Here is a 13,986-nt window from a genome sequence, read left to right as displayed (position 1 = left end):
ATGGGAAGTGACCCTTGCTTGCAGTTGGTGTGTTTGTCACAGGCGCGTTTGCTACAACGTGGGTGCTGCAACGGAAAAAGAAAACAATCGTGCCGTCAGTGACCAACGGCTAAACTCTCACAAATAATCATCATTTTATTGCTTTTTTGTTTGCGTTTTAACTCTACTGTTACGGGATGGCTTTTGTGGTTGCTAAAACAAACGCGATTGCAGGAATTGTTTAGAAATATTTAATTATTCAACAAATTGCAAACGTACGCATCAATCAAGGCAAACGTTTTTGTTATCTCTTTCTGTCCCGCTGTTTCGTTATCCAAACATTGTTTCATCTTCTTTCGTATTGTGCGATAAGTTATGAAATGAATTACTATGCTGCATTTAAATCCACATTTATTCCACTAAGCTGCTACCCAACTCACTGTTTTAGAGATTACTTCAGAGATGCTTCTATTCACATGACATAACGTTTAACGTCCATTAAAAGTGAAACAGGAAGTGTATAAAAAGTAGGTAAAAACATAAAATAAAACAATCCACGATTACGTTTTGTTTACGTAGTTGTTCTTCTACATTTTATTATGAAAATATTACGCTTAACATTGTAAGAACATAATGAATCAGTTCATCTGCATTGTTTATAACTTCGCAAACAGCCTCGGAATGGAATTTTCTTTTACATCCTCTCGTCGTTTTGCTGCCCTTTGGCTTTGCTTACAGTGATGCAATAAAAAGAAATTGACCCGCTGGCTTTTGCTTTTGAAGCTAGCGAAACCAAAATGCGAGGTATGTGACGTTCCTTTGCCTTTGCCTGACCGGGGGGCACACACGCGAACCATTCGGTGTGGTGTGGAACGCCGTGTTGGTAAACGACATTTGCAGGTTATACACAATTTACGGTTGTGATCCGGACGCGACACTTTCGATTTCATCTGACATTCGAGCCGGCAACACGCACGATCGTACGCGCAAATGTTTACTGCATTAATCTTTCTCACCAACGAGAACGATCGTGTGGAGTGTGGTGCCTTTGGTTGTACGCCCTTTCGTTCTGTGACCCTGCACACCGTGATGAGAATCAGCAGAGAGATGAGCTTACCGAAATGAGCGAATGATTAATGTAGCATATCAAACAGTGTACAGCTTCCATTGCTACTCACTGTGTCACCCTAGAATGTCAAGGAATATCCGATTCGGTTTTAGAGTAAGACATCTTATCGCCGCTTGCTTGGTGGATAGGTAAATTAAACAACAGCCTGTTACCGCCTGCTTCGATTGTATATGACGACACTTTTCCATTAACTGCGTGTTCTTTTAACTTGCCACCAGCAGCTTTATGGTTTTTTTTGTGATCGTAAACCATAAGTATGTCGCGGAACCATTTGACTGGAATCGTCAAAGTCGCGAAGCATTTGTGCAGACCATTAATTATCGCTTGAACTGTTCCCATTTCTAGCGTGGTTGGCATATAGAGTACGCTCGAATTGGATGGACATATCGTTTCTTTTTGGAAGCATCTCACTGAGCGCAAAAGAGATAAAGGTTACGATTTTAACAAGCTCAATTAAATTTCAAATCTTTAGAATGATTGATAAATAAAAATTACCGAAAATGATAAAGATAGATTGGATGGATGTTTTGAAAATTGTTTAAGCTTATAGAAAAATGTAATTGTCTCCTTTACTTCCTATGCAAATCGATATCGTTTTCCGTTAATACAACTGTATTTCTTTAACGGTTTATGAGAAAAAGGAACGACTTTTATCACTCAGCCTCGTTACTTCATTATACCTGTTATCATGTCTTTAATTCACAATAAATGCCTTTCATGGATACTGCTTCTTATTTCTTCATTTCATTTCAATTCCATTGTCATTTGCCAATCGAACGTTGTTTCTATAAATTCAGCTGTATCATTTGTGAAACTAGTTGTCAATTTGTTGTGTCACAACAAAGATTCAAATTCAAATCAACAAACTTCATACATTCTACAATACTTAACTAATAACAATGTCAAATAATACAACGAGAGATAATAATTTTTCTGTCAAACGTGACATGAAACAGTAATATATAAGCTTTCCTTTTGGTCAACTTGTGAACATTTCATTAGTTATTCATCATCACTAACTTTCAACAATCGTAATCAAATGCCTTAAAATATTGAGCTGGTGTCTATTAAAAAAAAATCAGCCTGATCCTATAAATACGAAGGCATTTTATAGCAGCTTCTATTTCCTTACTTTAAGCACTGTTCGTTACGGACTACTAATAGAAAAAAGCGCACCACTATTGGAGCTTGCTTCTACTCTTTTTTAGTGTCAGAATCCGGCGGTGGAATTGCATTTTGAAACGGTGGAATGGCCTGCTTGTCGTGGATCTTTCCCAGGAACACCGGTACGGTAATGTTGGCAGTCGGTTGGCGTCTTGTTATCTCCCAAACGTACGTCTTGCGCTTCACGAGCGTTGGTATGTAGTCCTCCTGGGGTTGGTGTGGGCCCTCGTCCTCGGCGGCATGCGTCACGTTGATGCGATCGAAATGTATCTCGAAGTCCTTGCCGATCACTCTGAAGCCAACCGGCGTTGGTACGACGTGTGTCGAACGATCCATGTGGAGTAAGTCCGTCATGTTGCGAATCTTGTCCATATCTGTAACGAGTTAGAACAATCAGAAGAATAGGTATCAATGGGATTGAAACACTTGTACTCTGCGGTGGTCCAAACGATGAAATCAACTGGTATCATTGTATAGTACAACGATCGTTGAATACTGCAACTTGCAATTAATGAATGAGGAGGTGGTTCATTATTGTAGCAAACTAACAGCAAAATAACAAAAGCAAAATAACAGTTTTGACTTGTTCGACCTGTTTCGACACATTCCACAGACAGTTAATCCTAGCTAAAGTTGAACACATTATTCTTGGGAGGAATTTAGGAACATCTACTGGCTTTTCCCTGCCCGATATATAAATTGGCAGAAAAGGGCAAATAATAAACACGTGTTATGGCAAACCCAGCAGTATCGCTATTATTCTTTCTATAATGCTAAATAATCCAACGCGTGAACCCATTTTTGCTAATGGGCATTCAGCCCGACGAAAAATATGATTAACGTCAATTATGCTTGTTTTGTGTCACTCAGCTGCCGCTTGATCGGGGGAGGAGGTGATGGTTTCGAACGCTGCCGGTGCAATTTGTGAGCGGAAGGGTTTTACACCCAGTGGGAAACATTCTGTTGGACGACATTTGTGGGTTTGGTTTGGTGCTTTGGATCGTAATTAACATGATGTACTAATGCCAAGAACACTGGCACAACGATTATTTCACCATTTTGAGATAGAAAACTTGTGATATACTTTAAGAATCATTTCATAAATGATTGCTGTTATTGACGCTTCACAATTGACGCTTCAGTATTGTGATTAATGTATGGTGGACTATGGAGATCGCTCTCCTGATACTGAGAATAATTTTTATTTGGATCTCCTTTGGTTTTCTTCGTCGGACAACTTCGACAAGACTTCAAACACATTTCATTGTTTTGTGTATGTGTGTACTCTGTTGGCTATTTAATAATTTGCATCGACCGCTGACATGATGCCAGCCAAGTTGATGTTCACTGTCAACATTTTGCGCATCCTTATAGAAGAGAAAAAAAGAGAAAATCGGAAAGGGACACCCTCACGTCTAATTAAGCGACGTCTTAGGTTGGTGCTTTATGTTGGCTTCTGGCTTCATGTACCTGTTCCTGTCCCCCTCTTCGTCGTAAGATAAATTGTACTGAAATGTACTGCCTGTTGCTTGTAACGATCACGACGGCACTCTTCGTTACTACGTTAGCATTTGAAACATTTTTTTCCAAGCGCACCTAAGAATATTTCATACGAACCTAAACAAACAACAACCATCACGAGCGACAAATTGTAATCGTGACTGCGAGACGCTGTAGCTTCAACTGAACATTCCCCAATACTGCTCACAACACTGCAACGCTACTGGGTTGATTTATGTCAACTAGACGCGGATTAGCAGAGTGATTAAGGAGATTATTTAGATTATTTGAAGTAATTACCAAGCGTCATTTGGAAATTGACCGATAGTAGCGCTGAGCACACGGTACGAGTCGGTAAATCACTCTTACTGTCAACAGATACAATACATTAACTAGTATGCGTAGTACAGGAATGAGTGTATAATAGCAATTTTAGAAAAAACTCTTAAGCACTACCAAAGTTCTATTGTTTTTATCACATTTTGATAAACGAATTATTTATATAAGATGATGGTATTTAAGCGGTTTGAACATAAATCACTTGTATGAAATTTGTATACGAAAAATACAGCATCTGAAAGAAAAGAATGCGAGAATTTAATTCACAATTAGCAAATGGTGAGACGATGCAACGTGTTTGAACTATATCCAATAAACCCACCCAATGGCATGCAGCGCCATCTGTGTGATATAATGCAAAGCTTGGTCGAGCGGCGCTCTCTGTGCACTACAGTGCAGCTTCACCGAGGGTTCGTTGATACCAGTGATGTCAAACTCTTTTCCAAGCGCATATTTTTAAACTATGTTTAAAACCGGCCGGCCGGCAAGGATTTGGCAATGAATATTGTCTCTTTCTGTTCTACTTACACTTTGTAAGAGACGCTATGTTTATTATAACGCTTTCGGCTTCCATCTGCTGAAGGAGGGATTTTGTGTAATTTTTTAACCCTTAAACGAGCAAACGTCACCCTATATGTTTGATCACGTCGTAATTGCGATAGTTATCATACATACATCACCGTTGCAAAATAATGATCATTAGCAAATTATTAACTGCATAACGATAGTAGTTATAATAATTTACAATAACTCCAAAGAAACACAATTTGAATCAAGGTTCAACAAACAGTACTTGACGGGATGCTCGTTGTTTGAACAATTGTTGCGCATTATTGATTGCTATCGTTCGATGTTCAATCCAGCAACCCGATTCTATGCGCCATCTGTGAGATCATGTGTAAAGTAAGTTCGAACGCGTTCTCTCTGTACACGTTCGCGTCACATTGCCGGGTATGATTCAGCTATACATACATAAATGCGTTATGATTCACGAGGTGAATAGGCTAAACGTATGTGCCGGCATTCAGCAATGCGATCTTTTCAACGATGTTTACACGTGTGCGCTTGTGTGAGTTTGCTGAGCGTAAACAAGCATGCTGTTTACAACAAACATTTCAAGGCAATCTTCGATTCCGCCCTACCTTGCGAGACCAAGGGTACACAGCATCACATGAATGGAGACAGATACATGTATTAGATATGAAGATCTCTAAAGGCAAAGAGAGAGAGGGAAAAAGTGGAATATGTTGACGCTGGGATATGGTGTAATAACATAAACAAATAAATGTTGAAGCTGGAATATTTTAATTCCGGGCATGTTTTCCCTAATCGAAACTAAATTAAATAATGACACAATACGCTCTACATATTTCACACAATTGTGACAAAGATTTGCACGACGTAAGAGGATCGAGATGCCGTTTTAAGGCACTTGAGCCAGCAGGTCAACAATGGAATCGAGTCCAGTCTGTTACTGTTTGCCAAGTGAGAAAATATAAACTACAATACGGGAAGTTAGTTTGCAGTTAGTATTTGATGTCTTTAGGACAGGCGGGTAGTGGAATCTAGTGCAAACTTGTTTCAGCTGCAAAACTGTGACAAGAATAATTATGCTCAGAGCCGCACGATAAGCAACAAAGATAAACAGCACCATTAAGACAATACTTAAATACCAAGGTTATGAGAAACGCTGCGTCATGCACATAATATAAACCTTTATACACATTTTCTTGCGGGTGAAGCTGGCCGGCACAATTTACAATGTGCAAATGAAAAACTAAACGATTTGTAAAATAATTCATTAGAAGATTGTAAATTTTGTAGTGTTGTTATTTTCGCACATTGACTGCTTTGATTGAGGTTTACTTTTGCGTTTTTTTCCTCTAAATTTAAGTCTGATATCGTTCCCCAGTGATGCTTTGGCGACTATTTCCAGTTCCAGGTCCGAAACTACACTAGACAATCCAAATGACAATCAACTTCGGCTCTACCTAATCCACAAAACAAACTTGCCAAAGCGAGAAAACATGTTCCTTTTTTCCATTTCGGTTGTCCGTTAAAGTGCCGCAAATGTTATGATTATCTTTTGCGTTCGTTTACGTACAAATTACAATCGACTTTTAATCGTTTGTCAGTAATTGTATGGCACTAACACATGTTTGTATTAAATCGTTCGAATCAAACATTCATTTTTAATCTTTCATAGCAATAACGCTTGACACATTTAGCTTCTACGACAACGAGTACTGCTTGAGCATCTCACAGATCTCACTATTGTTGACCATAGAAAGTGTAAAAATAAAGAAAGCATAAGCATTTTAATATTCCAAAAATAGCGATTGGCCCATTTTGATAGTTTGCACAAATAAAAATATAAACTTTAAAAAGAAACGCTTCAGTTAGCTTCGGTACGGTTGCAACGAAAGATTCATTCATATTAGTTGATTGCGTTTAAAATCAACCGTAGTGCATTTGTTGTTTTATTAAACGAAATGTGCTCACGCAACATACGGGGCTCAAAAGTACAATTCTACAACGCAAACAAAACTATCCTGGAGACTGGACTTGCTATTAAATCTTGTAAAAGTGGAGTAAAACCCACAGGACTGTGCACTACATTAATATTCGTTGTTTGTTTGTTCGACTACCATTCGATTAAAGATCGCCATATACCCATCCTCCGGACGGAGAAGTACACTTGATACGAAAAGAGCGTTTTGTTCTGCTCAGTACGGAACCACACATCCTGCCGGTAGTCTCCGGCCGGCATGGATTTGGGAAAGAATTTATCCTCCAGCCAATAGCTTACTGTATAGGTTGTGTTCTAGAAAAGGAAAAACCGAACGAAAATATAAAGGTAACCAATTTAGATAACTTTAAGCATATTTACCCCATGTGGACAGTAGTACATAAGATGCGGGATCGTTTCAAACATGATCGACATAAGATGGCGCGAAAAGATGTCGTCCGACGGGTTGCGCAAATAGCCACACACTTCCGTGTTCAAATTGATTGGAAATCCCTGATAGTTGTTCAATCGGTAATATGTTTTAACCTGAAAATTCACTGTGTTCAACACCATCGGTACGTGCACGGTAAAGTTGAAGAACGTTGGCTTGTTGCGCCGCAGAACAGTTTTGCACTGCAACAGTTCTGACACTTCGTACGGTGTTTCCGTACAGATGAACCGTGTCACACGCACGGTGAAGGATTTCGTATCGTTTTTGAAAATGACCCGATTAGGGTAGTGCACCGGCACTTTCTTTTGATCACAGAAGACGGCTGTCATTGTGTTGTGCAAAATGATAATGGCTACCAATCGTACAAAGTAACTCACGACCTGTACACGTTTCATTTTTGAAACAGCAGCAACTTTTTATTTCTCGTGCGCGGTATGTCAACTATTAAACACCCACTGGTCATGGTGGTTTCATTTCTTCCAAATATATACTCTGGGAAAGAGTAATCACTAGACAAACATATTAAAAAGAGTTCACAAAATTGAAAAAAAAACCCAAGCCTAGCGATCCATATCAAACTATTAACGGTCTTGCTTAATATTGCGTTATGAACGAACACGCATTGCTCCGTAAATAGAGTTAATATCGTTATTCTAATTATACGCGTTAATATAATTTCAACATGGTTTTCAGTTTATTCATCAGATATGCTTAAAACATACACTCTAATAATGTTAAATTTATTTCTGGTCGTGTTTTGATGCAACGGTCGATTTAGATCCAACTGGAGGCTTCCCAAGTTTATTCATAGAGGGCGCTAATCACATCAATCGAACGACGCAAAGATTTTCGATGAAACGTAAAGAAGAGGATTAAAATCGACGAACCCTGCTGACGAGGTAGTGATTTATGCACTCGCTATTGATTTGCCTAACATGTCCAAGCATCTCGAAATTATTTTATGAACCAATTTGTGTACACCAAAGCCAATAAATAGGGCACAGTGGCAGAAGTGCACGTCCATGGACATAATTATTCGCGCACTAACTTGCCCTTTTGCGACCCGCACCCGCCTTTCTGGTTAAGTGTGTCATTTAGTAATCAATTAGCACACCATCGATCGACGAGTGCGCGCAGCAGTGCTGGAGGGGATTGGGAAATAACTCAATAACCCGAACGTCTCAATATGGCAAACACCACCACCCCGTGTATGTATCGCCTGTGTATGATTATTAGTGCCCCCGCGCTGGACACATCGTTCGTGGTGGTGGCAGTTTCGATTACGTTGAAGTTGATTCCGATCGATAAGTGAGCATCCGTGTCTGTTGGAGGGGACACAATGCGCGAGTTTCGGTCTCTAGGTCACGAAACTGCACAATCTTATCTAGCTGGTGGATTGAAATGTTTGAAGCAACTTCAGCACAACACCACCCAACCAACCAAAGAAGTGTGGCGTCCGGATGTGCTGTGGATGGGAACAGGCAGCAGCTGGTGCCTGCACTGGACAAAACCAACTTACCCCGTACAATGTAGTACCAGTAGTTTGTGGTACCGTTCGGCATAGTGCGCGTAGCGCCGCGATCCTTGATGGTACTCCACATCTGCGACTGCTCGGTGTGTAGAATGATTGCATAGGAAAGAAACACGGCCACAACCACGAAGAATAGCAGAAGGGCATAGACCAGTAGCTGTCCGGCCACGCTATTCGCCATGCTGCTAAGATTCACTTCACAGTGTAATGCACTTCTCTTCGCACTAGATGGCCAAAAATGCTCTGGGAGAAGGTTTTTGAACCACACTGCTTAGGAACACTTGCCTAGTTTGAACTGGATTTCGGCGCAAACGTACAGCGCTATTGGATCACTGAACCCGCGAACCTCGTTCTTTAGCGCGGGCGAACCCGCAGATTGTTTGTTTAAAATGTTTGCTTCTGCGCTCTTCTCTTTGTTTTTGCCTGCTGTTGTCTGTACCCACTAACTCTCACGTTTTTACATTGTTTTAAAGCGGAACTTGATTTGAATACAATGTGGTGATCGGTTGTACATCGGTGGTGGGTCTATTCCATTAAAACACACATAATAGTGCACGATCGCGCACGGGATCGAAGACGGCTGAACGAAACAACACACCGCACACTGGCCTACTGTGAGCGAATCACATCTGAAGCCCGCAACCGTCGCTTGGCGAATGTTGTTTTCCTCCACGAAAACACGCGCACACACGGTGGTGGAATATCTGCGCAGATGCTGCCTGCTTGCGGCTAGCCGACCTCACACAAACACACATATACGTAAGCGGTGTGGGTCACCGGTTTTTTTATTTTGATATCATTGCGTATCGAACGATAAACCTCGCGAACAACACGCACACACACCGCATACCGGATGAAAACAAACCCCACCGCGAAAGTGTGTAACCCCGTCGGTTAAAGCGGGCAACATCGGAGTTACAACACGCTTATCGAGCGGAACTGATGAACGCATGAGTAATGGGTGGTGCTGGTGGAAAAGGTGATGGCGTAGTGGGTGACTTCATCCGGTCGTTATGAACTCTTCACTGTGGCCCCACTTGCGTGCATGTTGTGAGATGTAGTGTACGTGCGATGGCCATGTTTTAGCACAAGTGGACTGGTGACGTTTTTATGCGATCTTCACGTCTTTCCGATGTGGATTGATGGAACGCAATGGGAGGACTAAAACGTGGAAAAGGATGACGTTGTAGTGTGCCAAGAGCAGCGAAACGTTTGAACGTTTGAAACAATGTACGCAATTCATAAATGCGTACGATACAGTTTGACCGAGATTCGGTGACCGATCGAAGCGATGCCCCCGAATGGTGGGAGACAAACATTCAACGACCTTCGAAGCGTGCCCCCGTTTGCGACACTGGAATGTGTGCGGCCTATAGGGCGAAACGTGTGTCGGCTTGGTTATGAGGTTGTGCAACATTTATCTAAAGATGGTTGTAAATTGAGTTATAGACTGTAAGGAAAGGTGAAAGTAATTAGGACAAAATCTACTCTTCAATCTATCGCTAAAGAGGGCCATCCATGACTCCAACTGTGAGTACTTACTAGAGGACGTCTCAAATTTCACCAATGTTGCATCAAAGTTCAGCACCGACAGCAACAATGTTACGTTTTACAACCTTTATTCTTTAAAAACATAAAACACGTCTTACTTGGATGCCGATAAGAATAGAAGAGAACGTGCATGGCGCTGACGTTCAAACTGTCACCTTTGGCAGTGCTGCCAGAACAAACAACAACAATGGCTTAACACTCGCCAAAGTGATGGCTGATATAGAGCGTTGGCCACACCAGGTCTTTCTACAATATAAGCAAATTCATCCACGCGATAACACCGGTCACGACGGTCGAAACTGGGAATCTACAGACCTTGTATGACCCCGCATGTAATGTCTTTCAAGACGTCCACATAGCCAGAGGAGACGTGGTAGACCAAAATTGAGATGGAGTGATGGCGTTGGATATTCGATTCTCAGATGGAGGCGACGGAGGGTTCAGAGAGTAGGTCTCAAGAGTAACTACAACGAATGTGCAATTTATTCTAACTAAAAGAAATCTGTAAAGATGTAGAGACGATCGTACAATACTATTAGTTGCCCTTCAGACATTCACTTCGACTGTTGGAACCATATCAGTTGCGATTATTTTGAGAACCATGCAACCTCCGGGCAAGGGCACAGTGAGCTCTAAACCGTGCGGGTGAAGTACGGTACCATTGCCAAGGGAACCGGATAGTTTCGTAACCATTTTGGTCCGGTGTGCTTCTCGCCGGTGTTACCATCTGTCCAGGAACCCTTCGGCAGGTAAATGTCACGCGCCCGTGCATTATTCACTATTACCGGTGCCGCAATGATGTCATCGCCAAGCAGATATTCTAGAGGGAAAAGGGGGAGAAACCACAATGTAGACGTAATTGGGTCCGGATACGACGTTGGCCACACTTACGATCGTAAATTTGTTGGGCAATGCGGTCGTCCGGATCGAGCCACCAGAGCGGTGGATTCACCGGCAACCCATCCGAGACGGCCAGTGCAAACCGCTCCATGATCACTGGTGCTATGCTTCGATGTAGCTCGGTCATGACAAGCGCAATGGTGACCGTTTCGGTGTCAAAATCCCACGGCACAAACGAGAACTGTATGCTCGGCATGAATACGTTCGCCTGCAGCCACCGGATAAACATCTCCTTCGTCGGGGGACTATCGTCGTAACCATTGCCACCGACCATATCCGGCAGTACGAGCGGATAGCCGACCATGTTCAGCTGCAGCAGCGTGGTGATGAGCGTAGGCAACCCATTGTTCCAGCCCCAGTTCGAATCTTTGTCGATCATGCGCACAAACACGGGCAGATCCTGCGTACCGAGGGCGGACCGCACCTCGACCAGATCACCGAACGCCGCCACCGTGCGCAAGTAGTCACCGACAATCTGGCTCGGTCGACGACCGGCCGGCCCGTTCAGCACGGGATCCGGTGGAGTCCAGCTGCTCTCGCCGGCATCAAACTTGAAGCTGTCAATGCTGGACTCATCGAGGATGGCCTGCAGCCGGTTGCTGAACCATTCGCGAACTTCCGCCTTAGTGAAATCGACATACGCCGCCTGACCGCGCACAGAGTTCCACCATTCGGTGTCGGTGTTGCCCGAGTGATCGGCGACCAGATAGCCACGCCGGTGGGCCTCAGAATACCACGGTTCGCAACCCTTGTTGATGAACGGATGGATCCAAAGCGTCGTCCGGGCGAAACCCAGCTCCCGGATCGTGGTGATCGTGCTGAGAATGTCCGGGAACTTGGTGCGATTGAAGGTGAGCGCTCCATAGCACCATTCCCAATCATCGTCCAGTTCGTACTGGCCGACGAATCCGTTGTCGATAATCTCACGGGCAAACTTGAGCACAACCTCGCTATTAATGTCCCGCTTGTACCGGGCCCACGTTGACCAGATCGGTTCCGTTACCATCGATTCGGCTGGATGGCCGGAAGGTTTGCCCAAGATGTGTCCAACGGCCCCCATATGTGCCTTGCGGGCATTCTCGCCCACACCGATCGTGTAGCGCACGTCGTAGCTTGGTTCGTACGTATCGTACGGCAAGACGGCTCGCGACTCAAGACACATAAACCCCGGCTGACCATAGTTCTGGTCGACGAACAACGGTGCCCATGGATCCACGTGCAGGAACGACCCGAGTGCATTGAGCCAGTAACGGTCGCCGACGGCACTGTTGTTCGCCTCCTTCGACAGCATGCTGTAGCGGTTGAAGCGCAGCTTTTGCACCGGCCAGTATTGATGCTTCTGCTGGGGTCCACCGTACCAGTGCGTGCTGAGCAGATTGGCACAGTCGACGATCACAACATTCGAAGGTACGGCATTTCTTATCACGGAAAACTGTGAGTAACTGGAGTCGTCTACTTCCTTTGCCAGTTCCAACACTGTCCCGTCCGTAGCGACATTCGTGAGCGTAAATCCGTCCGCCGTTTCGGTGTATTCGGCTGCCGGGTCCAAATTCGAACTGAGACGGATCTGTTGCACTACCAGACCAGAGTACGTGACGCGAAGTTCGCGAGTTTTCAAATTGACGTTGACTACGGTTGATGAGCGGTCAAACGTTAGGTTGTACTCGGTTTGTGCGACCACCGCACTGTGCGCCAGAAAACCGAACAGCAGACACAAGCTGCTCAGCAGCAACCTATGAGACATCTCGGTGATGAACTAATTCTGCACAGCGATGCACCATAGACACGTCACGACACTACCAGTAGGTGGAAAAAATTGACATCCATGCGGAGAATAACGGGCGAATAAGTTCGGCGTCGTTCTTAAATACTAATGGCGATTGTGGAGTGTGTTGGTAAATATTTTCCTTGAGGCAGAAGAAACCCCAATGTTGATAGCGCGTTACAGCGAGAAGTTGACAGAGCCCTTGAATGGCAATACTTTTCTTATCATACTAACCACCTTGCCATCGGTTCTTGATAAAAGTTCACATACACTCGTAAGGTGGCTTCCTAATAAGGTTTTGCGATACTTGAAACGTTATCTAAATGGCAAAGAAAACTACTTTGTTTATTACGTGAAATGTAGTTGAAGCTGCAAGATTCTTCAGCTTTTTGTATATATCAAGTGAAATGCATTAGCATTAACAACAGGATCACTTCAAACATTTCCCATATCAACTATTCCATATTGCAAAGAATGACGAACCGATTTCTCACGAAGTTAGAACAAAAATTAATTAAGCCATAATCGATTGACTTGCTTATCGGACACCCACAAAAGTAAACCTTCCATTCAAAGTGGCAGTTCAAAGTACGATCCCCCTCGAAGGGCGTACGACCGTGCTTGGATAAACAAAATATGGAGATTTTATACAACGTTAAGAAAACAAACAATTTCTGACTGTAATTATCACGGGTTCCTCCTGAAGTACTCTGGAAGTTAAATACATGAACATATATAAATTTAAAGGAAAAGTCATATACATTAAAAAGAGTCTAAATTCAGTTAGAGTATAAAACAACGTTGATACATATTGAAAATGGTTTGGTAGCCAATATACTCTTTGGACAGAATTAAGCTACTCAATTGTAAAGCCTTAAAGTCATCCTTTTTGGGACGATCCGGTGGTGTATTTGTAATGGTAGTGGCGCCAGTCTTCACAGGACAGGACCGGTCTAAAATCCCATCTTTACCAATACCCCAGTACGCAGTACAGTCTATCCAGCTACGGGAAAAAAGTCAAAGAAAGCCAGAAATGGCAGCCCAGACCTCATGAAGTTGTTGTGCCGATAAAGACGAAAGTCATCGCTTGTTTATGTAATGTTAAATTTATTCCTCTCAGTACTCCGTATCAGAAATGGAACACAACATAATATGTAGAATGAATAAA

General features: G+C 43.0%; 3 protein-coding genes across 3 annotated transcripts; all 3 read right to left on the bottom strand.

The window, feature by feature from the left end:
- Positions 1-2,214: 2,214 nt before the first annotated feature.
- On the bottom strand, positions 2,215-9,180 carry LOC128299399 (uncharacterized). Its single transcript, XM_053035360.1, has 2 exons — positions 8,591-9,180; positions 2,215-2,646 (listed from the first exon to the last, which is right to left on the bottom strand). The coding sequence occupies exons 1-2, from the start codon at positions 8,781-8,783 to the stop codon at positions 2,303-2,305; spliced, it is 537 nt and encodes a 178-aa protein (XP_052891320.1). The 5' UTR covers positions 8,784-9,180; the 3' UTR covers positions 2,215-2,302.
- On the bottom strand, positions 6,756-7,466 carry LOC128299398 (uncharacterized). The gene is made up of 2 exons (XM_053035359.1): positions 7,002-7,466; positions 6,756-6,935 (listed from the first exon to the last, which is right to left on the bottom strand). The coding sequence occupies exons 1-2, from the start codon at positions 7,464-7,466 to the stop codon at positions 6,756-6,758; spliced, it is 645 nt and encodes a 214-aa protein (XP_052891319.1).
- Positions 9,181-10,607: 1,427 nt separating the features above from the next.
- On the bottom strand, positions 10,608-12,875 carry LOC128299391 (myogenesis-regulating glycosidase). Its single transcript, XM_053035346.1, has 2 exons — positions 11,045-12,875; positions 10,608-10,973 (listed from the first exon to the last, which is right to left on the bottom strand). The coding sequence occupies exons 1-2, from the start codon at positions 12,795-12,797 to the stop codon at positions 10,786-10,788; spliced, it is 1,941 nt and encodes a 646-aa protein (XP_052891306.1). The 5' UTR covers positions 12,798-12,875; the 3' UTR covers positions 10,608-10,785.
- Positions 12,876-13,986: the final 1,111 nt, after the last annotated feature.

Source organism: Anopheles moucheti, chromosome 2, assembly GCF_943734755.1.
Source record: "Anopheles moucheti chromosome 2, idAnoMoucSN_F20_07, whole genome shotgun sequence".
Classification (NCBI taxonomy): domain Eukaryota; kingdom Metazoa; phylum Arthropoda; class Insecta; order Diptera; family Culicidae; genus Anopheles; species Anopheles moucheti.
The sequence above is the reverse complement of the archived record's forward strand: the minus strand, read 5'-3'. Positions and strand labels throughout refer to the sequence as shown.

Coding starts and splice junctions, on each gene's coding strand:
- LOC128299398 (XM_053035359.1), bottom strand. CDS start 7,466: ATGAAACGTGTACAGGTCGTGAGTTACTTTGTACGATTGGTAGCCATT. Junction 6,936..7,001: donor TGTACTACTGTCCACATGGG/GTAAATATGCTT, acceptor TTCCTTTTCTAG/AACACAACCTATACAGTAAG.
- LOC128299399 (XM_053035360.1), bottom strand. CDS start 8,783: ATGGCGAATAGCGTGGCCGGACAGCTACTGGTCTATGCCCTTCTGCTA. Junction 2,647..8,590: donor CTGGTACTACATTGTACGGG/GTAAGTTGGTTT, acceptor AACTCGTTACAG/ATATGGACAAGATTCGCAAC.
- LOC128299391 (XM_053035346.1), bottom strand. CDS start 12,797: ATGTCTCATAGGTTGCTGCTGAGCAGCTTGTGTCTGCTGTTCGGTTTT. Junction 10,974..11,044: donor TGCCCAACAAATTTACGATC/GTAAGTGTGGCC, acceptor TTTTCCCTCTAG/AATATCTGCTTGGCGATGAC.